Raw genomic sequence first — 27,153 nt, 5'->3', positions numbered from 1 at the left:
GTGATACATTTTAGCAGCAATTTTGGTATTTGTTACATTTAGTTGCACTAGTTAATTATACAGAACATACCCAAGAAGTAAAGTTAGGTTTATCCTAATGAAATATACAAAAACCTAACCCAACCTAACCAAACCAAAATACCAACTCAATGTATTAAATATTTGATGAAAATATACCGACAACGTAGTTTTTCCACTGAGCCTAAGCTAATTGTCTCCGAATGCAGGCAGGTAAACCGATTTTTCTCAGATCTTACATATCAAAATTCTTAATTGTGTTCAACAGAAACACCAGCACCAGCTAATGTTTGGCGTTTCTTGGCGTGTTTCTTATTTTTCCGAAAATGAGAAGAGACACTTATTACTAGACTAATTTTGCCAATTAAACAACTCACACTGTTATTATTACGCTACAAAATCATTAAACGTCAAACGCTAGATGGCGTTGGTGATTCTTTTACACTAGCCCCAGCTTCCACTTCGGTAATTTATTCATGCTCTTTTGTTCTTTCAATAAAAACTGCTATATGGTCTTTTCCAACAAAAATTGATAGTAAACATTGATGGAAATGGAATTCTGGAGAAATTTTTCCTCTTCTTCTTCTTTTCGTTCGAACAATTTACAAACTTCGTAAGGGATAACAAAACATGTAAACACGCCGTCAAATATTGTTAAATATTTAAAAAGGGGCGTGGCCGACCTGTCTCCCAGTCAAGTCGTTTGAAATATTCAAAACAAATCCAAGCTATATTCCAGTTAGAATACTTGGCTAAAAACAGGCACTGAAAACTTGCTTAGATTGCGTAATCTTTGACCAGGAGCTGTGATTCTCGACGTCTGGTGCAGATCTCTTCGGTGGGACTTGGCAATATTTAGGTCATGGGCAGAACATGCAACCTTTGGCTGACTATGTTTTACTATTTTAACTTGGAAAAAGATAATGACGAAATTCAATGAATAAATTGAATGACGTCACATTTATATGCATTTAAAGAGCAAAGAAGATTCATGATGTATTGTAATAGCACCCTGTATTGTATAAAAGGTGTTTTATACGCACAATATTTTTCATTAGCAAAAAATATGCCAAGAGGACGACCCGCAAAAAAAAGCCGAGTTAATGGCCTTTTAAGTTTCCTTCGGGTGAATAGGCCCACATGTAGAATTTTGAATAACAAAATTTTAATAATAGGAGGGGACATTAGGATTCTAGATTTCCCAGGTGGGGCAAGGCCTAAAGTTGGTTGGAACCTATTAATCTAGAGCCATAAGCAACAAAAAATAAAGTTTGAAATATAATATATTTTCGATACTTCTAAGAAAATCTAAGAAGCCAATGTTTATAGCCGAATGAAGCTGTGCCACAACTATTCAATTTTACAATCATGCCCTCCTCCTCCATGTCTCTCCTCGAAACACAAGGTTCCAATAGTTAATGTAAGCGAGCCCGTTTTACCGTGGATAAAGTCTGAAAGACAGTTACATCCATTTGAACACTTTTCAGATCCTCTAAAATGAAACAGGCCTACTCTTCTCCAAGGAACGTGTGCCCCCTCCCTCTTAAAAAAGAGGTAGATCAGTCGGTCATTTTAAAGAACAATTTATACCACATGACACACGCCTAAGCGCGGTATAGAGTCTGCTCCAAATGGTGAAACAGCTGCCCCCCATCCCCCACTATTCGCATTTAAGATTAACTTTTATTTTACTGAAAGGATGTGTGAAACAAATGTAATCATTTGGTCCAGAAAGTGGAAACTACAGCTAGCAGTTCCACCTTAGTGGAAACTGTAGCTCGTGATTCCAATGCATCATTGGAATCACCATGATCAAAAGTCCTGAGCCAGTGGCTGTGAGCCTCTCCCCACCCCGTCTTAAAAAACAATGAAAATAAATAGGACAGACTTACTCATATAGAGAATAACTTCTGTACATTTTAATTTTAAATGTCACTCCTTACTTTCAGATCATTTTTCAGATATTGCCAGGAAATCCCCGTCCCTTCTTATCACCCAGAAATCCCCCGGAAATCCTCCCCGCGGATATTTCCCCCAAAGTACACTTCCATTTATTTTTCCATAAAAAAAAACTATATGTGAACAATGGGCAATATATATATATATATATATATATATATATATATATAATATATATATATATATATATATATATATATATATATATATATATATATATATATATATATATATATATATATATATATATATATATATATATATATATATATATATATATATATATATATATATATATATATATATATATATATATATATAAAAGATTCCATTTCAAATTGACACAATTCCACGGTCAGTCTAACCGATTTCTTAAAATTTGAATTTGGCAAAAATATGCAAGATGGAACCAGGTCTGGTTATATTGAACAGGCTCCAACGTACCACCCACTCACAGGCGCTGTCCCACTACTGTCCAACGCGGGCACTTCTGGCTGCTGAGTTTCCCCTCTGGCCCGGTACACGCCTCTTTAAACAACCTCGTGATCCAAGCTTCCGGTAGGGTCACGATGTTGACGCAAGACTTAGTGCGGACGCCTACTCAACATGGACAACTAGGTCAGAGGAACCCCATCCTCAAACCATCCACGGGTTCCGACCCCCACTTGAGTTACAGAAGCGCGCTACCGCTTCCAGCCGACAGACACATATTATTATCTTACTATTGAAGTATTTTGTCGACGGTTTCAAATCCTACCGGAGACATTTTTTGTATGCAATTACACTTGATTCCGTAGCATTTTGATGGTGACATGAAAAAATATACCAATCTGGCATAATAATTATTAGAAATTTGTTAATTTAAAATCGGTAGGCATACTTAATTGCTCTAATTTTTTAGAGGGACTCATACATTTATTACAGAATTCAAACTTAGAAATACCATATAACATTTCATTTTTATTTATGTTAAACTGTTGAGCACGAATCTTTTGTTATTACAACTAATAAAAAATAAGAGGAAATTTGCTTCTTGGTGTGTGTGTATCTCAACCCTATGTAACTTAACTCCCGTTTAACTCAACTTCCATTAAATTTTAAGGCTAGGTCGACTTGAGTTAAGATTGAATAATAGGGCTATTGAATTGAATGGGGATGTTGAATTGAATGATTTGAGAGTATAAATACACAGAGGTTCAGTTGAGATGAACAGGTTGAGCTGACAGTGGTATTTATAAAAATCCATCGGTTCTCCATAGTCAAAACACTTTGCGATTATACGTTTCACGTTTCTTCAATGATAATACAAAAAAAAAATGTTTTTCTAAATCCAGTGAGGGGGCAAACAATTTAGGTCCCCAAATTCCCCCCCCCTATTGGCACTACTGAAGATAAAATGTGCATTAGAACAAGTAATTAATTAATTTACAACCGACATAATCTTTCGCCATCTTTAAGACTCGAACAATCAAGTGAGAACACGTCCCAGTTAAAGTTAGTCGCTTAAAGTCAGTGACGCTAATTTGCAAAAATCTAAATATATTTCATATAGGAAAATATGTCATAAACAGTTAAATTTGTATTTTCAGCTCCTCAAATATACCGAGGATAATAAACCCCTGCGAAAAAGTTCGCAGATTTTTATTTAATCTTTTTTTAAGGGAAAGTTTAAGAGAGGTGTGAGGTAAAACCTATACTTACTGCCCTGTTTTGACAAAATATTTAGTGACAAGTTGATATGCCATTTCGCCTTGACATGTTGGCATGTTTAGTTTCCTTCACGTTGTTTCCCTTGCAATGTTTTACGATGTACAAACCTCGAGAACAAACCGGTTCCAACACTTCAAAGCAATAAGTACAATATATCAACTGTAATAGGTACTAATTTCTAAAAAAACTGTGCTGTTGCACCATTTGTTTGCCGCCTAGTGTTTTTTTTTTAATTTACTTTTTGTTTGTTTTTAAATAATATCGGGATATCCAGCTCTCTCTCTCTCTCTATCTATGAAAAAAATTCGGTACTTAGGCATTATACGCCACTTAGTCATGTTTTACGATGTACAAAACTCGAGAACAAACCGGTTCCGACACTTCAAAGCAATAAGTACAATATATCAACTGTAATAGGTACTAATTTCTAAAAAACTGTGCTGTTGCACCATTTGTTTGCCGCCTAGTGTTTTTCTTTTAATTTACTTTTTGTTTGTTTTTAAATAATATCGGGATATCCAGCTCTCTCTCTCTCTCTCTCTCTCTCTCTCTCTCTCTATGAAAAAAATTCGGTACTTGGGCATTATACGCCACTTAGTCATGTTTTACGATGTACAAAACTCGAGAACAAACCGGTTTCAACACTTCAAAGCAATAAGTACAATATATCAACTGTAATAGGTACTAGTTTCTAAAAAACTGTGCTGTTGCACCATTTGTTTGCCGCCTAGTGTTTTTCTTTTAATTTACTTTTTGTTTGTTTTTAAATAATATCGGGATATCCAGCTCTCTCTCTCTCTCTCTCTATGAAAAAAATTCGGTACTTGGGCATTATACGCCACTTAGTCATGTTTTACGATGTACAAAACTAGAGAACAAACCGGTTTCAACACTTCAAAGCAATAAGTACAATATATCAACTGTAATAGGTACTAATTTCTAAAAAACTGTGCTGTTGCACCATTTGTTTGCCGCCTAGTGTTTTTCTTTTAATTTACTTTTTGTTTGTTTTTAAATAATATCGGGATATCCAGCTCTCTCTCTCTCTCTCTCTCTCTCTCTCTCTCTCTCTCTCTCTCTCTCTCTCTCTCTCTCTCTCTCTCTCTCTCTCTCTCTCTCTCTCTATGAAAAAAATTCGGTACTTGGGCATTATACGCCACTTAGTCATGTTTTACGATGTACAAAACTCGAGAACAAACCGGTTTCAATACTTCAAAGCAATAAGTACAATATATCAACTGTAATAGGTACTAATTTCTAAAAAACTGTGCTGTTGCACCATTTGTTTGCCGCCTAGTGTTTTTCTTTTAATTTACTTTTTGTTTGTTTTTAAATAATATCGGGATATCCAGCTCTCTCTCTCTCTCTCTCTATGAAAAAAATTCGGTACTTGGGCATTATACGCCACTTAGTCATGTTTTACGATGTACAAAACTCGAGAACAAACCGGTTTCAACACTTCAAAGCAATAAGTACAATATATCAACTGTAATAGGTACTAATTTCTAAAAAAATGTGCTGTTGCACCATTTGTTTGCCGGCTAGTGTTTTTCTTTTAATTTACTTTTTGTTTGTTTTTAAATAATACCGGGATATCCAGCTCTCTCTCTCTCTATGAAAAAATTTTGGTACTTGGGCATTATACGCCACTTAGTCTTGTTTAACGATGTACAAAACTCGAGAGCAAACCGGTTCCAACACTTCAAAGCAATAAGTACAATATTTCAACTGTAATATGTACTAATTTCTAAAAAACTGTGCTGTTGCACCATTTGTTTGCCGCCTAGTGTTTTTTTTTAATTTACTTTTTGTTTGTTCTTAAATAATACCGGGATATCCAGCTCTCTCTCTCTCTCTATCTATGAAAAAATTCGGTACTTAGGCATTATACGCCACTTAGTCATGTTTTACGATGTACAAAACTCGAGAACAAACCGGTTTCAACACTTCAAAGCAATAAGTACAATATATCAACTGTAATAGGTACTAATTTCTAAAAAACTGTGCTGTTGCACCATTTGTTTGCCGCCTAGTGTTTTTCTTTTAATTTACTTTTTGTTTGTTTTTAAATAATACCGGGATATCCAGCTCTCTCTCTCTCTCTCTCTCTCTCTCTCTCTCTCTCTCTCTCTCTCTCTCTCTCTCTCTCTCTCTCTCTCTCTATGAAACAAATTCGGTACTTGGGCATTATACGCCACTTAGTCATGTTTTACGATTTACAAAACTCGAGAACAAACCGGTTTCAACACTTCAAAGCAATAAGTACAATATATCAACTGTAATAGGTACTAATTTCTAAAAAACTGTGCTGTTGCACCATTTGTTTGCCGCCTAGTGTTTTTCTTTTAATTTACTTTTTGTTTGTTTTTAAATAATATCGGGATATCCAGCTCTCTCTCTCTCTCTCTCTCTCTCTCTCTCTCTCTCTATGAAAAAAATTCGGTACTTGGGCATTATACGCCACTTAGTCATGTTTTACGATGTACAAAACTCGAGAACAAACCGGTTTCAACACTTCAAAGCAATAAGTACAATATATCAACTGTAATAGGTACTAATTTCTAAAAAACCGTGCTGTTGCACCATTTGTTTGCCGCCTAGTGTTTTTCTTTTAATTTACTTTTTGTTTGTTTTTAAATAATATCGGGATATCCAGCTCTCTCTCTCTCTCTCTCTCTCTCTCTCTCTCTCTCTCTCTCTCTCTCTCTATGAAAAAAATTCGGTACTTGGGCATTATACGCCACTTAGTCATGTTTTACGATGTACAAAACTCGAGAACAAACCGGTTTCAACACTTCAAAGCAATAAGTACAATATATCAACTGTAATAGGTACTAATTTCTAAAAAACTGTGCTGTTGCACCATTTGTTTGCCGCCTAGTGTTTTTCTTTTAATTTACTTTTTGTTTGTTTTTAAATAATACCGGGATATCCAGCTCTCTCTCTCTCTCTATCTATGAAAAAATTCGGTACTTAGGCATTATACGCCACTTAGTCATGTTTTACGATGTACAAAACTCGAAAACAAACCGGTTTCAACACTTCAAAGCAATAAGTACAATATATCAACTGTAATAGGTACTAATTTCTAAAAAACCGTGCTGTTGCACCATTTGTTTGCCGCCTAGTGTTTTTCTTTTAATTTACTTTTTGTTTGTTTTTAAATAATACCGGGATATCCAGCTCTCTCTCTCTCTATGAAAAAATTTTGGTACTTGGGCATTATACGCCACTTAGTCTTGTTTAACGATGTACAAAACTCGAGAGCAAACCGGTTCCAACACTTCAAAGCAATAAGTACAATATTTCAACTGTAATATGTACTAATTTCCAAAAAACTGTGCTGTTGCACCATTTGTTTGCCGCCTAGTGTTTTTTTTTTTAATTTACTTTTTGTTTGTTCTTAAATAATACCGGGATATCCAGCTCTCTCTCTCTCTCTATCTATGAAAAAAATCCGGTACTTAGGCATTATACGCCACTTAGTCATGTTTTACGATGTACAAAACTCGAGAACAAACCGGTTTCAAAACTTCAAAGCAATAAGTACAATATATCAACTGTAATAGGTACTAATTTCTAAAAAACTGTGCTGTTGCACCATTTGTTTGCCGCCTAGTGTTTTTTTTTTAATTTACTTTTTGTTTGTTCTTAAATAATACCGTGATATAAAGTTCATTAACCTTTTTAACGTTCATGGTTTAATTAACCTTTAAGAACCAAACAACTAACATTATTGTTCTATCCAACTACTTTTTTTTTAAATACATAAACTGCAAACTCCAATTGTATCACATCAGTGGCCTCCACAACTCGCTTTGTCTACGTGGACTAGACTCAATAAGTTGGTTGCGGTTTTAGAATTTAAGTGATATATTTTAGCAGCAATTCTGGTATTTGTTACATTTAGTAGCACTTGTGACATGTTTCATTTCTAAAGATCTTTTGGTACTTGTTAATTATACAGAACACATCCAAGAAGTAAAGTTAGGTTTATCCTAATGAAATATACCAAATTCTAATAAAAATATAATGCTTCATTAGCAAAATTATGGAAACTGCGACAAAGAATTATGGAAAGCAGGATATTAAATACTAAACCTAACCCAACCTAACCTAACCAAAATACCAACTCTATATATTAAATATTTAATGAAAATACACCGACAACGTAGTTTTTCCACTGAGCCTAAGTTAACTGTCTTCGAATAAAACAGGTAAACCAATTTTTCTCAGATCTTAATTATCAAAATTCTTAAGTGTGTTCTGGTTAATAAATAAGAACTGAACTTTTCATTATGTTATAACAGAGTTGTCACAGAACTGTTTTTGATGTTAATTTTAGAATTTCTGTTGATGAAGGTAACCCTTTCCTCGTAACTAATTACCATGACCGGTTTCTTGGAACTGAAAAAATCATTTTAAAAAAGAAAAGAATTTGAAAAAGAAAACAACGGGTCTATGGCCAGTAAAGAGAAGCAATCACATGAATATTTCGCCTATATGAAATTAGGTGTTTTCAGCGTTGAAATTGAAACAATCTAATATATAACGCTTAAAAGAGAAACAGAAGAATCTCAAATCAAAGTAAAACGAAACTATCCAACCAATATGTATCCAATTGCTACTCAATGTCAGACCACAGTAAAAAATATTCACGATTGTGAGGCTCGAAATATCATATTCGATTATTTTGTTGTTGTTTTTTTAGGGGGGGGGGGCAACTGAAAATGTCTTTTTATATTTGTGATCGCTTTTCACACTGAATTTCTTTATGTCATAGCAACTTGTCGTATGCTGATGATATTTTGTTGTTTTCGGACAACTTAGTATCATTGCAGAATTGAATTAATATATTACAATCACATTTACGGGAAGTAGGAATATAAACTGAACCTACTAAAATAGAATTCCAAGTAGCAAATAATAATAATGATTTCCAGCATCATTCGATTAGGGTGGGATCACTGAATATTTTTAGTAAAGAATCCATTAATCCAGGTTTGGTTTCGGCCCGACAGCTAAAGCTACGCACGAATTGATGTTATCGTCTGTATTGGAAAAACTTAGAAAAACCTATAGCCTTCTATATTTGTTACAATTTAAAGTTAATTATGTTGTCACATCCCAGCTTCTGTTGGTAGCATTTGCAATCCCAAAGACATGAATGAAGGCGGTGATGTAAAACAGCGCTAGGAATATGAAAAAAACAGGGGTCGGTGTGTCCCCCCTGGATATTTCTTCTTGACACTATTATTAAGGCGTTTTTAAGCTATTTTTTTAAATTCCACAAATTTCCAATAATTCCAATTGAATAAAATTATGTTTTTATATTTTCCAAGTACTGATTCCTAACACTGACATCATTTTTGTATTTGGGTTGCGACTACTACAGCCACAGCCGATTTGTAGCAACGTAATTAACTCTACAACCCAATAATTTTCTTTCTTTCAACGAAATTTCTTGTTCTCCCCACTAGTTCAATGGTTTACTACCTCTCTCGCAGATTATCTCCGCTGCCTTGGTTTTTCTATTGTTAACGGTCTCCCAGAGAAGCCCAAAGAAGAGTTTCAACTATTAATAAAAAAAAATATCTAATTATGATATATGACAGATTTACATTGACAAAGTTCCACTCAACTGTCTGTGATCAATCAATGCCCTTTCCTTCTGGAATTTTCCCCCTTTTAAAGAAGAAATAATTTAAAAAGCAATCCTGATTAATCACTTGAAATTTTGTAAATTTGGTTGTTTTTATGCTTGGCACATAAAAATTTAAATATTAGAAAGTTTCGTGTTCCTAAAATTCACTGGAAATCCAAGGATACCAAGGATTGGACCAAGTCCAAGGATAATTAAAAAACTTACGCATTCATTAATGCTAATATCAAAGATGGTTTACTTTCACTTTGGAGTTTAAATTAGCTAGCTGTTCGAACAAAACAAACGTCCGATTTTGCTTACACGTAATATTACCTATAGAGCGTAGCGCATTAGTCAATGAGCCCCGCGGGCAGCGAGGTGAGGTCTGTATTCTGATTGGGTGAATTGTTAGTTGATGTTTATGGCGTACTTTTTGCTGATTGGTTAAGCCTTGTTTGTTATCTTCAGCATGTTTCATCATTGCGACCCTATTTTCGCCAGAAATTGTAGTTAGTCAAGGGCAAGAATCTGTGGTGTTAAAACTTCACGGAGGATATTTTACTTTCTTGTGAGTCTTTTTTATTTTTATTTTTTTGAATTACTGCATATAGCTAGATCATGATGATTGTATATTTTGTTTTCATGTCATTATTCATTCATATTGCCCAATCCCAACATTTCCCTTAGCTTCAAAACACTGCCCACTTTACGCATTTTTAGTTTCGTTGAAGGGGGATTTTAGAAAGCTAAAAAATGGACGCGCTTCTGTACTAATGACAAAGAAACAACATGCAATCATCAGAATCTTGCTATATGCAGTAACACGTATTTTCGACAGCTTCTGACGAAACTAGGGCTTTACCAGGGGCTGTCCTCTCCTCAACGTCTCACCCTTTACGCTAAAGTTTTTTATTGTTTTGAAAAGTGGAACTGCGACAAAGAGTCAAACTTTAGCGTAAAGAGCGATACGTTGAGGAAGGGACAGTCTCTTTCATATACGGAATAATTTCTGTTCCTTTTAAGTTCTAATGTAGCTTCTTACTTTTAGTTGAAAAAAAAACTTGTTTTTATGGCACTTGGTATTTACCAAGTGAGATAAAGCGATCGCAATTTCTGTCGGTCTGTCTGTCTGTCCCGGTTTTGCTAGTTTGAGCACTCCCAGATAAGCTAGGACGATGAAATTTGGCAAGCGTACCAGGGACCAGACCAGGTTAAATTGGAAATAGTCGTTTCCCCGATTCGACCATCTGGGGAGGAGTGGGGGGACAGTTAATTCGGAATAATTAGAAAAAATTAGGTATTTTAACTTACGAACGGCTGATCGGATTTTAAAGAAATTTGATATTTAGAAGGATATCTGTCTCAGAGCTTTTATTTTTAATACCGATCGGATCTGGTGACATTGGGGGGAGTTGGAGGGGGAAACGTGAAATCTTGGAAAACGTTTAGAGTGGAGGGATCGGGATGAAACTTGGTGGGAAAAATAGCCACAAGTCCTAGATACGTGATTGGCATAATCGGAGCGAATCTACTCTCTTTGAGTGATTCGGGGGGGGGGGGGTGTAATTAGGAAAAATTAGAAAAAATGAGGTATTCTTAACTTACGAACGAGTGATTGGGTCTTAATGAAATTTTATATTTAGAAGCTACTCGTAACTGAGACCTCTTAATTTAAATCCCAATCGGATCCAGTGTCATTGGGCGGGGGGGGAGGGAGTTGGGGGACTGGAAATCTTGGAAAACGCTTAAAGTGGATAGATCGGGAGGAAACTTGGTGGGAAGCATAAGAACAGTTCGTAGATACGTGATTGACATAGCCGGATCGGATCCGCTCTCTTTGGGGAGTTGGAGGGGACCTAATTCGGTAATTTGTAAAAATTAGAAAAAATGAGGTATTTTAACTAACGACCGGGTGATTGGATTCTAACGAAATTTGATTTTCGGAAGGACTTCGCGTCTCAGAGCTCTTATTTTAAATCCTGACCGGATCCGATGGCATTGGGGGAAGTTAGAGGAAGAAACTGGAAATCTTGGAAAACGCTTAGAGTGGTAATTCCGAAAAATGGAAAAAAATGCGGTATTTTTAACTTACGAACGGGTGATCAGATCTTAATAAAATATGATATTCCGACGGGTCTTGTGCTTCAAAGCTCTTATTTAAAATCCTGATCAGATCCGGTGACATTGGGGGGAGTTGGAGGAGGAAACCGGAAATCTTGGAAAACGTGAAAATTGAGGTATCTTTATCTTAAGAATAGGTGATCGGATCTTAATGAAACTTGATATATAGAAAGATCTTGTGTCTCAGATGCTCCATTTTCAATTCGAGTCGGATCCAGGTCAATAGGGTGGTGGTGGGTGGGATAAGAAATCTTGGAAGACACTTAGAGTGGAGAGATCGTGAATAAACTTGAGGGAAGAGTAAGCACAAGTTCTAGATATGTTATTGACATAACTAGACCGGATCCGCTCTCTTTGGGGGAGTTGGGGGGATTTTCAGTTCATTGGCGAGTTCGGTGCTTCTGGACGTGCTAGGACTATGAAAATTGGTGGACGTGTCAGGGACCTGCACAAATTGACTTCATAACAGTTTTTTCTCCTATTCGACCATCTGGGAGGCAGGAAGGAGAGGAAAAATTGAAAAATGAGGTATTTTTACTTACGAATGGGTGATCGGACTTTAATGAAATTTGATATTTAGAAGGATCTCGTGTCTCCGAGCTCTTAAGTTAAATTCCAACTGTGTCGTGTGATATTGGAGGGAGTTGGAGGGAGAAACGGGAAATCTTGGATAACGCTTAGGGTGGAGAGAACGGGATGAAACTTGGTAAGAAAAATAAGCACAAGTCCTAGGTACGTGATTGACATAACCATTTGAATCCGCTCTCTTTGGGGGAGTTAGGGGGGTCAGTGCTTTGGCGAGTTCGGTGCTTCTGGGCGTCCTAGGATGATAAGAATTCATAGGCGTGTCAGGGACCTGCACGTATTGACTTGATAAAGTCGTTTTCCCCGATTCGACCATCTGGGAGGCTGAAGGGAGAGGAAAAATTTGAAAAAAGATGAGGTATTTTTAACGTACGAATGGGTGATCGGATCTTAATGACTTTTGATATTTAGAAGGACCTCGTGTCTCAAAGTCTTATTTTAAATCCCGACCGGTATTAAGCCTCAGATTTTTCTTTCAAATCAATCTATTGATTCTTAGAATTTTGCTAGAGCTCATGCCATATGAGCTCTTGGCTCTTCCAACCTCGCCACAAGTGCCAAATGAGCTCGCAGCCAGTGTTTCCACTTCATGATGGCAAGTTTTTCGTTCTGGTAGACCAAAAAACCTTAAAATTCGGACGACTGAGAACGATAAATCCGTCAAATTTTCCGTTAAAAATCCATAACAAAAATCTGTTCAAATAGAACTAATGTGGTAAGAAGTTGTTACAAGCAGAACAGTTTGCTCTGTTGAAACACTTCCTGGAGTTCAATGCAGCTCTCAAAAAAGATTCCACCAGATCCGTGGGGAGTCAAACAAGAAATAGAAGCCAAAAATTCCATTTATTCATCCCTTGAAAAAGGTGGTGTGAACGGGATAGATAAGAGGGTTGGACAAATGATGCGCAGGCTACTTGAATTTCACCTAAAATATCGTCAAGCCGAGTTGCGGATCAATAAGTGCGTTCTTAACCAGAGTTGTCTTCCGAGTTCATTTGATCGTACAGCTCAAACATACAATATTATGTTAAGTGGTATGCGAATCAGCCCGTTGTCTGAATAATTAGGCAACTAAGCTAACTCAGTAAAGATTGTCCTTTTATCGTGATAGACCAGGATCTGCAGTTACTTCGGGCTGAAAGAGCTCGACGAATTTGATATTTATGTACGAAAGCTCTATTAGAACTCATGAAGGCCAATAACTCTGAAGCTAGCTCATTTGAAAGCCTCTAAATTTTGAAAAAAATACACGCTTAGTGACTAGAACGGATACGGATATCAATTAACTATAATATATAATGCTGTATATAAAAAAATAGCCATTTTCTGGGGTACTGGGATATAATGGAAATCATATATTAACTAGTATATTTTTAACTAGTGTTTGACACTCCTCATCCGTCGCGTTTGCCTTGACCGGCATGATTCTTTTGGTCAGCTTTTGGTCCAGGATAATCGATTCGTGGTGAACATTCGTCCTTCTCATCCCTACCTTCGTTCACAACGCAGTCTTTAGCAAGATGAGTTTTTAGCAACTCATTATTTTTTGTTGAAAAATGTTTTAAAATTAATACGTCTATACAGAATGACCGAGTGTGAAAGCACAAACACATATAAACAACAAAAAACTATTTGTAGGAGCTTAAAACTTATTTTCCAACTCCTCTTGACAGGTAAGAATTAGCTCTGTTTTATTTAATAGCATTAAAAACCATGTCTTTCCTTAAGCTGTTTTATTGAAACTGTATAATTATTTATATATATTAAGCCTTCGATAGCTCAGTTGGTAGAGCGGTGGACTGTAGAGGTTATAGCTGATATCCATAGGTCGCTGGTTCAAATCCGGCTCGAAGGAAATTTTTTTATTATTCCCAAGTCTCGTCTTGTGAACTACAGAGAACTTAAAACTGGTTTTCATTTTCTAAAAGAATTTTAATTCTTTTCCATTTGTAAGGTTTACCCTTCAGAATTTGGGTCATGCAAATAGACTAATACCCAAACATTGACGTATGATGTATTTACCGAGGGTTAGCAATGAGTTTAGAGAAAGAGGTAGTTTAATGAATGGAGTTTCATTATTTTTTCACTCTCAAGTCTGTATTCCAAATGTCAAATGCCAATTAATATAAATGAATATTAATCATTTGCCCTTGCCTTAATTTTATAGTCGAGGACCACACAAAAATCAGCACTATATGCGTTCATTCTAAGTAAAAGGGACTAACATTAAAGTTCCATCCAAAAAGAAGGGACGATTTATAATAGGGGAAACTGACCCTAGTGTAGACAAAACAGAAAAACTAGCACCATCTAATGTTTGGTATTTCTTGGCGTGTTTCTTTTTTCAGATAATGAAATAAGACACTTATTGCTAGACTAATTTTGCCAATTAAACAACTCACACTATTATTATGCAACAAAGTCATGAAACGTCAAACGCTAGATGGCGTAAGTGATTTTTTTGCGCTAGCCCCAGCTTCCACTTTGGTAAGTTATCCATACTCTTTTATTCTTTCAATAAAAATATGGTCTTTGGCAAAGAAAAAAAATGAGTAATAAACATTAACGAAAATGGAATTCTGGAGTGTTTTTCCTCTTCTTCTCCTTTTGTTCGAACAATTTACAAACTTCGTAAGGGACAACAGAAAATATTTACCCCCCGTCGAATATTGTGTACTATTTAAAAATAGAGGTGGACAACCTGTCTCCCAGTCAAGTGGTTTTGAAATATTGGAAACAAATGCAAGTTATATTCCAGTTAGAATGTTTGGCTAAAAGTAAACTCTGAAAACTTGCTTGGATTGCGTAATCGTCGGTCCTCGTCGGTGGGCCAGGGCAATATTTGGATCATGAGCAGAACATGCAACCTTTGACTGACTATATTTTACTATCAGAGCAAATAATTTATATAGGTTATACTATATTTCATAGGTTTGAATATATTATAGGTTATATATATATATATATATATATATATATATATATATATATATATATATATATATATATATATATATATATATATATATATATATGTTTTGTGCAATCGGTGAAGCAATAATTTCAATTTTCCACTTCGCTCTTTGCTTTTCTATGAAAACCTTAGTTTTTTAATGTTAATTTTTATGATTGGTAATTGGTATGCGAAAATGGTAATAAAAAATGTAGAATTGCATTTTTTTTTGCCAGAAGTAAGGTCCCAGATGCGAGTTTATTTGTTTGTATTGTCCAGTGATAATTACATTGAACCAGTGTTCCTAAAAGCTGGGGAGTGAGCTCATTTGAACTGAAAAAAAAAGTTCCAGTGCCTTTTAAAGTAACCAAAAGATTGGAGGGCAACTAGCCCCCCCCCCAAATAAGTTCCTTTTTTCCTCGAAGAAATGTGCTAAGATTTTTAAGATAGTCATTTGGTTCAGGATAGTTGAAAGGTCCAGTAACTGTGCCTTTGAAGATTACGAATTTCTCTGAGGAAAGGACTATAAGTTATGAAATTTGCCCATTGTTCACATATAGTTTTTGTTATTGGAAAATACACGGAAATGTATTTTGGGGATGAATTTCCGTGGAGAATGATTTCCGGGGGATAAGGAGGAGCGAGATTTACCGACATGATTTGAAAAACGATCAACAACTATATTTTAAAAAAGAACAAATTTTTTCAAATGAAAGTAAGGAGCGTTATATAACATTCAAATGAACAGAAGTTACTCTGTATACGAGGGAATCTACCCAAGTGACTTTGATTGTTTTGAAAGATAGGAGGGGGGGGGGTCTCAAGACATCTGGCTCAAGATTTTGATCATCGTGATTTAAATGATACATTGGAATCACAAACTGCAGTTTCCACTTTCTGGACCAAATGATTATATTTGTTTTACACATCCTTTCAGTAAAATAAAAGCTAATCTTAAACACGAATAGGTGGTGATGGGGGGCAGTTGTTCCACCAAGTGGATCAGACTTTACACCGCGCATAAGCGTGTGTCATGTGGTATAAATTGTTCTTGAAAATGCGCAGGTCCTTATGCTTTCATAGACCGACTGAGCTACGTACCGACTTGTGCCTTGAGGGCACACGCTCCTTGGAGAAGAGTCTGCCTATTGCATTTTAGAGGATTTGAAAATTGTTTAGATGGATGTAACTGTCTTTCAGGCTTTATCCACGATAAAACAAGCTCGCTTACATTAACTATTGGAATCTTGTGTTTCGAGGAGAGACATGGAGGAGGAGGGTATGATTGCAATTTGAAAAGCAGTGGCACAGTCACATTAGGCTAGAAACACTGACTACTTAGAAGTATCAAATAGATATTGTATTTCAAGCTTTTGTTTCTTTACTTATTGCTCTTGATAACAAGGTTCCGACAAATTTCAGACCATACACCACCTTCAATTTATTATTAAATTATATAATCACCACAGCTTAGATACAATATATTGGTATCTAGTCACTGATGATGCTACTGAAGCAGTGAAGCTTCATTTTAAGAGGCGGGAGATATCCACCTCTTTATTGTAGAAGCTCTTCAAAAATTTGTTACGTAATAGGATAACGGGTAACAAGAATAGCTGTCTTTGAGAAACTCGCAATTTTATTTATTTATTACCAAGAAAAGTAAGGCGAAAACAAGAAACGTCATACAAAACGGTTTGTAATTTCTATCCTGAAAATGATTAATTTTTTACCTGATTTTTATGTCCGAAACCTTTTTACATGGCTATAAATATACTTTCGTATTTAGTTAAGGTAGTTTCGCTTGTAAACGAGATTGTTGTCAAAATTTGCACAGCGAAAAAAGGTGCATGTAACCATATCATTTGTTCTGTATGTCTTTTCTAGTGTATTCACGAACAGTTTCAGAATCTATGCATGAGTGTTAACCTAGCACATATTGATTACTTTAATATATACACCCCCCCTCAGAACCGGGCCAAATATAACAGGAGATGGGATAGTGGATAAACAGTACCAGTTTTTAATCTGCCAAATTGTTTGTGTAATATGTACTATAAGGTTCAACGGGATTATAGTCTCCAAATATTTAAGTACCAACATAATTCAAAAGGTCTTATATTTTGACAGGTTATCGACTCTTGTCTCTACTCTTCTTTGTCCTATACTACCTCTGATTTTCAACTTTTGTCTCCAAAGTTGTTTCCAATATATTGCAGATAACTTATATTTTGTTAACCTTGATGAATATATCATCTAGTTTTATTTAGCTCGGCCTTTTTCACAAAAGTCAGAGTTTCCCGTCCTCTTCCCCTTCCCCTCAAGACTCCCTAAATGTGTCAAATTGATACCCGAAGCCGTTACTTAAAAATTGCGGATCCGAAGTTCAGATATCCTGGGAAAACATGGGGATTTAGGCTACCAATTGCTTAGCCTTGCCTTTTACTTGCTTACCCAATACTTACTGTATTAAAATGACTAAACCTTGCTTAATCTAACCAAAAACATGCACTTTGCGTCCAATTTTCAAATCTAAACATCATGGACATCATCAGTCAATTGCAGGTTATCAATATCATCTCATTTCATGATTCATCTCAACTTATTATTTAGTTCTTTTATTATTATTATTTTTAAGTTCTTTTAGTATTAAAATATTTTTTTTTAATTTTCATTTCTTTTAAAAAGAAATTAAGTAAATTATAAGTTCTTTCATTAATGAATGAAATATTATTGAATTATAAAGTTCTTTTATTGTTAAATATTTTATTAATATTATTTGGTTCTTTTGATTTTCCCGATGAAGAGAAGGAAACGATATAGTATTTCCTTTTTTTGATGAACATGATGAAATTCGGCACCATTTTTGTAAATTGGCTCCGACTAACAGAAAATTTTTCAAGCTCAAATCGCCGCCGCTTTCTTTGCAAACCGGTCCCGAAAAAAAAAACTACGTTTATCCGGTCCTTAAGTCTGAGAAGAGTATGATTACGATCCTTAAAAGCCGTTAGTTAAAGCATTAAGTTGAACTTTCAGGACATGCTGAGGGGGTATTGAACGAACCAAAATAAGCTTTCCAAAAGGTAGGTTTTCATGCATCATGAAAACAAAGCTTTTGTTTGTTGTATGTTCCTCAAATGAGCAAAAACAAGTTGAGACACAAAAAGAAAGTTTTCACAACTTAGCGATGGGGGAGGAGCCACGAAGAAAAATATGAGCGATAAATGACAACAAAATAAAAACAATAATTGTTGATAAACGAAATGATAAATATTCCATATTTCAATTTCTTACACATTTCCTGTGTTTCATGCAAACACAGAAATTTGTTTGTTGAATATCTTTTTTATTTATTTTTTTGTATTTTTATTATTTTCTTATTATTTATTAACCTTTTTTTATTCATCAGCAAAACAGCTGGTTCCTACAGTCTTTTTCTATTGATGGGGAACAAAAACATGAGCAAAGGCATCTTTAGACGAAAGATTTTTGGTTCCCTTTGAGGTGTTTCTTTAGCCCTATATTTCCAGGGATGGCTCTCTCCCATATATCCTCTTGTGTGCACTCGCAAATAAAAAAAGGTCTCAATTTTTAAAAGTAACGCTAATCTTATGGATGAGTTTTCGTATATCAATGGAAATAATTAAAACACGTGCATCTAGAATGCTATATCGCTGTATCACATTTGAACATGTATTGCTTCTCCCGATAACCCAACTCAACCACAAGTGATAGTAGATAACTAAATTGTCGTTAGTAGCTTTAATCGTATTGGGTTGAGCGGTCTTGAATAAATTGAAATTAATTATGTCACGACCCTAACATTCATTAGACCCGTTTCTTGTCAGAATTAAATAAAAAAAATAGTTTTTTTAACTGAAAGTAAGGAGCGACATTAAAACTTAAAACGAACAGACATTATCCGTATATGAAAGGGGATTTTCCTCATCAACGCCTCGCTCTTTACGCTAAACAGGGAAAAAGGTAATATTTTTTTTCATTTATTTTAAATAGAGATTCAATCGATCAATTTATTAATACTAAAAGAAAAACTATTACAAAAGTAAAGCGGTTACTAGGCCCAAGAAGCTTTGCTTGTAATGGACCACAGAGAACAAGAATAAAACACTATATAAAAATATATATATATATATATATATATATATATATATATATATATATATATATATATATATATATATATATATATATATATATATATATATATATATATATATATATATACTAGCTGTTGGGGTGGCGCTTCGCGCCACCCCAACACCTAGTTGGTGGGGCGCTTCGCGCCCCCCCAAGCCCCCCCGCGCGCGTAAGTCGTTACGCGCCATTGTAGTTGTGTCCCTGTGTCCCACCTGTGAATAGAGATAGATATAAATATATGTTTTTAACTACGTACATGCGAATATACAACATTCTTCGCTGTCCCATTGTCTGTGCATATAAATAGATTGTCACTTTGTCAGGTTTACTGACTCTTGAAAATGCAACATAATTGTCCATGGGAAAAACAATTCGTATTCAGATCTATACCTCATTATTCTAATGATGTGTCCCTGTGTCCCGGTGTCCCAGTTTGTAATTTCTCTTTGAGTGTCCCGGTCGTCATTTATATTCCCTGTGTCCCGGTGTCCCGGTCGTCATTTGTGTCCCGGTGTCCCGGTCTGTAATTTCTATTCGAACATTCCCTGTGTCCCGGTCGTCATTTATATATCCCGCCTGTGCCCCCGGCGTCCCCGTTGTAGTTGTGTCCCTGTGTCCCGGTCGTCATTTATATTCCCTGTGTCCCGGTCGTGATTTGTGTCCGGGTGTCCCAGTCTGTAATTTCTCTTTGAGGTTCCCGGTCGTCACTTATATTCCCTCTGTCTCGGTCGTCATTTGTGTCCCGGTCTGTAATTTCTCTTTGAGTGTTTTTTCTTTTTAGTTTTTTACCTTTTTTCTTTTTTCAGTTTTCTTTTTCTTCTTTATTTTTCAGCGTCACTATGAAGTACATATCGACGAACCCTAATTTATGACGTTCGTCATAGATGACGACAACTAATTTCATGACGTCAGTCAACACAGAAACATGACGTCACCTGATCCACAGACAGACAGACAGACAACTTATTTTTATATATATAGATATATATATATATATATCTCGAGGGCTCCCTTTAGCCCTCCAGATGGTCGAATCTGGGAAAACGACTTTACCAAGTCAAATTATGCAGCTCCCTGACACTCCTACCAATTTTCATCGTCCAAGCACGTCCAGAAACATCAAACTCGCCAAATCACTGAACACCTCCCCCCAACTCCCCAAAGAAAGCGAATCCAGTACGATTCTGTCAATCACGTATCAAGGACATTTGCTTATTCTATCCACCAAGTTTCATCCCGATTCCTCCACTCCAAGTGTTTTCCAAGATTTCCCCCTCCAACTCCCCCCCAATGTCAAAAGATCTGGTCGGGATAAGATAAAAATACCCCAATTTTCACGTTTTCCAAGAATTCTGGTTTCCCCCTCCAACTCACCCCAATATCACAGGATCTGGTCGGAAGTTAAAATCAGAGCTTTAAAGCACAAGATCCTTCTAATTATCAAATTTCATTAAGATCTGGTCACCCTTTCGTGAGTTACAAATACCTCAATTTTCAAAATTACCCCCCCCCCAACTCCACCAAAAAGAGCAGATTCGGTCCGGTTATGTCAGTCACGTATCTTAAGCAGGTTTCTATTTTTCCCATCCAGTTTCATCCTGATCTCACCGCTTTAAGTATTTTCTACGATTTTCGATCCCCTCAACTTCCGCCCCCCCCCCAATTACGCTTGATCCACTTGAGATTTAAAATAAGAGATCAGAGTTACGAGGTCCTTCTGAATATGAAGTTTCATGAAGATCCGATCACTCCTCCGTAAGTTAAAAATTCGTCATTTTTTTTTATTTTTCAGAATTAACCCCCCCCCCCCAATAGAGCGGATCCGTTCCAATTATGTAAATCACGTATCTAAGACTTCTGATTATTTTTCCCACCAAGTTTCATCCCGATCCCTCCAATCTAAGCGTTTTCCATGATTTTAGGTTCCCCACCCCAAAATCCCCCCAATGTCACCAGAACCGGTCGGGATTTAAAATAAGAGCTTTGAGACACGACATCCTTCTAAATATCAAATTTCATTGAGATCCGATCACCCGTTCGTAAGTTAAAAATACCTCATTTTTTCGAATTTTTCAGAATTAGCCCCCCCCCAACTACCCCAAAGAGAGCGGATCCGTTCCTGTTATGTCAATCATGTATCTAGGACTTGTGTTTATTTTTCCCATGAAGTTTCATCCCAATCCCTCCACTCTAAGTGTTTTCCCAGATTTTAGGGTTCCCCCTCCAACTCCCCCCCCCCCCAATGTCACCAGATCCGGTCGGGATTTTAAAATAACGGCTTTGAGACATGACATCCTTCCAAACATCAAGTTTCATTAAGATCTGATCAACCGTTCGTAAGTTAAAAACACTTCAATTTTCTATTTTTTCCGAATTAACGGGCCCCCCACTCACATCCAGATGGTCAAATCAGGAAAACGACTATTTCTAATTTAATCTGGTCCGGTCCCTGATACGCCTGCCAAATTTCATCGTCCTAGCTTACCTGGAAGTGCCTAAAGTAGCAAAACCGGGACCGACAGACAGACAGAATTTGCGATTGCTATATAGATAGATAGATACTTTATTTCGTGATTAAACCGAAAACAGGCATTTCACAGAAACAAAAACAGAAAAAAAAACACTACAAAAAGAAAAAAAGAGAAAAAGAGTACACACTATCTAAAGCAAAACATAAACACTAACTAAAAGTCAAGTCTTTTTGTGCGGGATAAAAATCTGTTTACACTAGTCCACGATTGCTATATGTCACTTGGTTAATACCAAGTGCCATAAAAAGGGACATCCGAAGGGATGGAGTTCCATAATAGAATTGACTGATATATAGGAAACCTCTGAGCTGCTGTAAAGGATCGTTTTGGTAAAATAAATCGTCGAGAAGAATTACGTAAAGAAGAAAAGTACCTACCTGAGCCTGTCCGTGAGAAAAACTGCTGCAGGGTCGGTGGAAGAGTACCTAGAAAAGCAGAATGCGCTAAATAAAGAGTACTTTTACCTATAATATGATCCAGCGGAGCTATTCCAGTATCATTATAAAAAATAAGATCCAGTAGGTCGATACTGGCGCAACTCAACAACAAAATAAACTTGCTCAAGAACTCATCAATAACTTTTTACACTAACATTACAAAATAAAACTAAATACATATATTTTGATAGAGTCGTAGCTTTATTATCTTGAATCCTTAGCTGAATCTTTGTGCGGTAATGACGGCAAGACTATCAAGACTTCACGTTATTATTCTACTGTATGGTGGATACATTCTCATGTTTTGTGTAATAGGAAAGGCAGAGTGGTCCTCGTTGCTATTTACTATGAAAATATAAAAGAACAAAAAAGAGTAGGCAAAAAACATATTTTAAAGTTAGAAGAGTTAGAGATACTGTAGGGATAATAAATTCGAATCAGAAAATCGAGTTTATCATAGGATCAGAATCAGGGACGTCTTTTAGGGGGACAAGAGGAGGAGGGCAGTTGCCCCCCCCCCAATAATTTGAAAAAACATAATCTGCCTCTTGACAATCTGGATAAGAACCCATTTTGCTTCCCTCGCCCAACAAAATGCTGGAGATTCGCCCCTGATCAGAATTGAGTACATAATAATCCAACTGTAAAATTCAGCTTATCCGAAAAGAATATCATTTCCTTTGTTTTGGTACTGATCAGCCGTACACCTGTGAAATTCACTTTTCTCTTTAAAAAAAAGTCCATAGGAAAACGTCTGATAAGAACGTTCGTCCCTTCTGTAAAACTGTATAATTCAGCATATCTTAAAAAAAAACTTTGTTCTCTCTGTAAAACTGTAAAATTCAGTTTTTTGTAAAAGAGCCATTGAATTAAAATCAAGTAGATGTGAACATCGGGCCATGGCTAATTGTAGAAAAAGCGAAGACAGATGGTAAGAGTGAGGGAGAAGCAAATCTGGCATAAGCCCTTTTCAGAATTGTAGAAAAATGATTTCAGTTCATTTGTTGATAGATAAGTCTATCTATTAACCGTCGATGCGTAATTCCTAGGGCAGAACTAAGGGTGATAGTAATAGAAACTAAAGGATGAAAGATTCGATTGATTTTGGGTTGACGCGTGACGGACAATATCCACTGGACTTGTATGCCAAATCTAGGACTGAATTTGCTTGGATTCACAGGCGAACAAGTGAAACAGAAGCCTAATAGGCTTGGCCACTTGTAGTCTAAAGGTGGAATACCGTGTCAAAGGATTTACACATGACCAACAAGTCCTCAGGACTCGCAGGCAAAAGGTGAAACCTATAGTTTTCCAGTGTTTGGATAAATTGCACGAGTAAACGGCGGGAAGAGTATGACAAAATTCAGCTTAACAAAAAAAATAAAATGTCTGAGAGAAAACAGCTAATCTTTCTGTAAAATTGTAAATTCAGCTTTACGTAAAAAAAAAATGGATTTACACATAACCAACAAGTCCTCAAGACTCGCAGGCAAAAGGTGAAACCATTAGTTTTTGAATTGTTTGGATAAAATGCGCGAATAAACAGCGGGAGTAAGTACGACAAAATTCAGCTTAACAAAAAAAATGTCTGAGAGAAAATTAATCTTTCTGTAAAATTGTAAATTCAGCTTTCCATAAAAAAAAAAAAAACAAAAAAAACTATAAAACGTATGAATAAAACCATCTCTTCTTTCCATAAAACTGTAGATCTGTTAGTTCTACAGAGCTAAATTTCAGCATTTAAAAAAAATTAGTTTTTTAACACAATTTTAACATTTAAAAAAAACATTTTTTAAGAAAACGTCTTTTCTTTCCTTAAAACTGCAAAATTCAGTTTTTTTCGTAAAAACAACGTCTTTTCCTCTGTAGCATATCAAAATTTATTAGGCTTAGCCTAAGGTAATAACATTATGACTGGTGAAACTTACCTTTATCAAGAGCCATAGCTTGACGGTTTGAAGTGCTAATAATGTGGTCATAGTATACATCAGCAGTGGAATGTAGACAAACTTTGTCTTCAAAATCCAAATGAGTCAACTTGCGTTTGCCCTTTTTACTTATCTCCCAAACGGTAAATTGATTCTGAAAAAGACATAAAAATAATCAAAGAATAAAAGACACAACATTTAAAATGCGGAAATTTAAAAACACAATTGATTGTAGGAAACCTGAAAAAAAAAATTTAATCTATATCCGAAGAATACAAGATAATACAACTACTACTAACAGCTCACTGCGGCACCAAGCTTCCTGAGGCCAATACAGGTGCGAACGCTCCTCCGCCACTCCAATCTATTCCAACCGTCAGAAAGAAATATTGCAACAAACACCCAGTTTGGATTAATAGGGGGTGAGTTCAAAGGAATGTTCTTGGCGCGAAGGGGAGACAAATACGGAAAAGTGTACTTTTAACACATTAGTTTTTGTTCTTCTCATACGGATGATTCCTTCTTACTTACAGGCTCATGTTGTTGATGATGTTGATGGGTATTTTTATTTTGGGCTTCAGAATCGAATTATTAAGCCCCTCCCACTTATTACTGCCCATCCTCCCATACAGACACACAAAAGACATAGTTTTTATTTTTGCTATTATTTCGTATATTTTCCTCATAATTCACAAAATGAGTCTTTTCTAAGTTGTGGAGGATTATAACTGGTAATTGAAGCATGAGTACATAATTGGAAGTAATGGAGTGTATAGCCAAGGTTTGATCACAGGTTTTATCCATCTATTTTATTAGCTTTCTTCCTAATATGACAGTTTTAGCAAGTAATGAATTCACCAGTGCCCTGTATAAACAGATGCGCTATGATGCCATCTACATTACTTGACTAATATTCCCGAGTACTGTAATTAGCAAGTAAACCCTGTTTCTAGGTATCGTCGAGGGAATATTATAAATTATTAAAAATATAAATAATAGGAGAGCATTTGTTTAGGATAAAATATATGTTTAAATTAAAAGAAAGTACAAAATCTAGAAACTGTTACTGCTGCCACTACTACTAACAGCTGACTGCAGCCACCCGAGATAAGTGCAATCGCTCACTCACCAAGCCGCAAGAAGCCAACATAGTTACGCATGCTCGTCTTCTATGTAAATCTACTCCAAACCAAAAATTGCATAAGATTAAAGAAGAATAAAAAAAAGAAGGGATTAAATAAAAATAAAGAAAGAGAAAGGAATACGAGAAAACAAAGCAGTGATCAAAACAGCGCAGTGACCAAACAAGAACTAAATACACTAAAAGAGAGAAAAAAGATGTGTTCAACCATTATTTTTTTTTTTAATTGTAAAGATGTTTACTAGATTTGGTACAAGAAACAGAAGTCTAGTATAAATAACTTTTAGGGTAATTATGAAAATATCAACGCTACCACCAATTGGTAGTGAGCGTCACCCCAATCGGTTCAAGTTCAATGATGAACTTGAGTGTTTTCCCGAGAATTACAGGTCGATTTCAAAAGCCTTTTTCTGCATTAAAAGTATCTGATGAAGCTGCTGCATTACCCAGTTCACAGTCTGCTTTATTTGCTTAAACTTCCGCTACAGAAACAGGAGCTAGAGAAAACTAGAGATTCTAGTGTTTCAGAGATATCTCGTCAGATTTCTGCAAAGTGAAGTGCGAGAGGCAATCTGGTCTTAAAGACTCTGCTGAGACTATAATTAATGAGTTGTACAATTCTGTGCCACTGGAGTTCGATCCCATCTTAGACCGTATTGAACGAGAGCTGAAAGCGAGTAGAATGTAAAACCTTAATCTGGAGAATCGAATAGAAAAAATCGAAGTCAAGCTTGACAATATGAATCAAGAATATATCTTGGACAGTCTTGTTTTCAACGGTCTGAAACAAAGCCAGGAGTTGACCTTTAAACGACTTTGCTCAGTGTCCTATCGACACAGATGGGTGTTACTGGTATGTCTTCTGACGAATTATCAAGTGTTTTCCGGCTTAGAATGAGTGGGCCTCATACTGCTAGTGACAAATTTGCCCCAATATTAGTGCGATTTGCTAGCAAAGAAGTTGATCAAAAAGTTTTCTCACTTCAGTGTAAGCCAGCTGGTTCGGGCATCTTTGTGTCGGAATCTCTTACAAAGCAACGTCGTGATTTGCTAAATGCCACAAGGGATCGGTTTGGTGTCAAACATGTATGGACTGACTGCAGCAACATACTAGTGAAGTCGCCATGTGAACCGTCTGCGTGGAAAACAAGGTCCCTTGGGGAATGCATTTGAAAAAGTATTTGTGTTGTTATTTGTAATTTTTTTATTTCTCTTGTATTGCTTTTTTTCGCCCTTTTTGTTACTAGTTTTTCGCTGTTTTAGTTATTTTCATTATTATTCTCAAAAACTGTCAATTCTCAGTTCTGCATTTTCTTTTCTTACTTTTTTTTTTCTTTTCATTTAGAGAGATTTGTTTGATTCATGTATTTTTCGCTATTTTTGATATTATCATTATTATTCTCAAATTTTTTTTATTCTCAGCCTTAAATTTTTTTTCTTACTCGTTTTTCTTTTTGTTTCGAGAGATTTGTTTGGTTCTTGTATTTATTTACTCTTACTGCGTGTATACTTGATTATTTGATGAGCCTACCTTTTAGTCTAGTAGAGGTTTTGTCGGCACCGATCTTGAACCGTGTATACAGGTTCGTACACGGTTCAAGATCTGTTGCTATCGGTGCCGATAGCAACCTTTATACTTATAGCAACCTTTATTTATTCAAAATAAATATATATTTGTGTAGTATGTACTATAAGGTTCAACGGGATTATAGTCTGTGAATATTTAAGTAGCAAGATAATTCAAAAGGGCTTATGTATTGACAGGTTATCGACTCTCGTCTCTACTCTTTCTTTGTCCTATACTACCTCTGGTTTTCAACTCTTATCGCCAAAGTTGTTTCCAATATATTGCAGATAACTTATATTTTGTTAACCTGGATGAATATATCATCTAGTTTTATTTAGCTCGGCCTTTTCAGAAAAGTCAGAGTTTCCCATCTTCTTGCCCTTCCCCTCAAGACTCCCTGA

At 35.8% G+C, this 27,153-nt stretch overlaps 1 protein-coding gene and 1 non-coding gene across 10 annotated transcripts in view; one reads left to right on the top strand and one right to left on the bottom strand.

Moving 5' to 3' along the window:
• The window catches only part of LOC136035226 (uncharacterized), a 74,209-nt gene that overhangs the window by 8,241 nt on the left and 38,815 nt on the right, over positions 1 to 27,153 (bottom strand). For 5 of the 9 annotated variants that reach the window (XM_065716847.1, XM_065716846.1, XM_065716849.1 and 2 more), the window contains 3 exons: positions 24,045 to 24,198; positions 22,057 to 22,104; positions 3,679 to 3,818 (listed from right to left, as the gene is read on the bottom strand). In XM_065716847.1, coding sequence (XP_065572919.1) covers positions 3,700 to 3,818; positions 22,057 to 22,104; positions 24,045 to 24,198 — 321 coding nt within the window. In that variant the 3' untranslated portion in view covers positions 3,679 to 3,699. The remainder of the gene's footprint in view (positions 1 to 3,678; positions 3,819 to 22,056; positions 22,105 to 24,044; positions 24,199 to 27,153) is intronic. The other 4 variants (XR_010619367.1, XM_065716850.1, XM_065716851.1 and 1 more) reach the window with 2 other exon arrangements.
• Positions 13,806 to 13,892, top strand: Trnay-gua (transfer RNA tyrosine (anticodon GUA)). Its single transcript is given in 2 exon segments — positions 13,806 to 13,842; positions 13,857 to 13,892. It is a non-coding gene; the product is annotated as a tRNA-Tyr (tRNA).

The sequence above is a fragment of the Artemia franciscana genome, chromosome 14, assembly GCF_032884065.1.
Source record: "Artemia franciscana chromosome 14, ASM3288406v1, whole genome shotgun sequence".
NCBI lineage: Eukaryota > Metazoa > Arthropoda > Branchiopoda > Anostraca > Artemiidae > Artemia > Artemia franciscana.
This window is presented reverse-complemented; position numbering and strand designations above follow the sequence as displayed.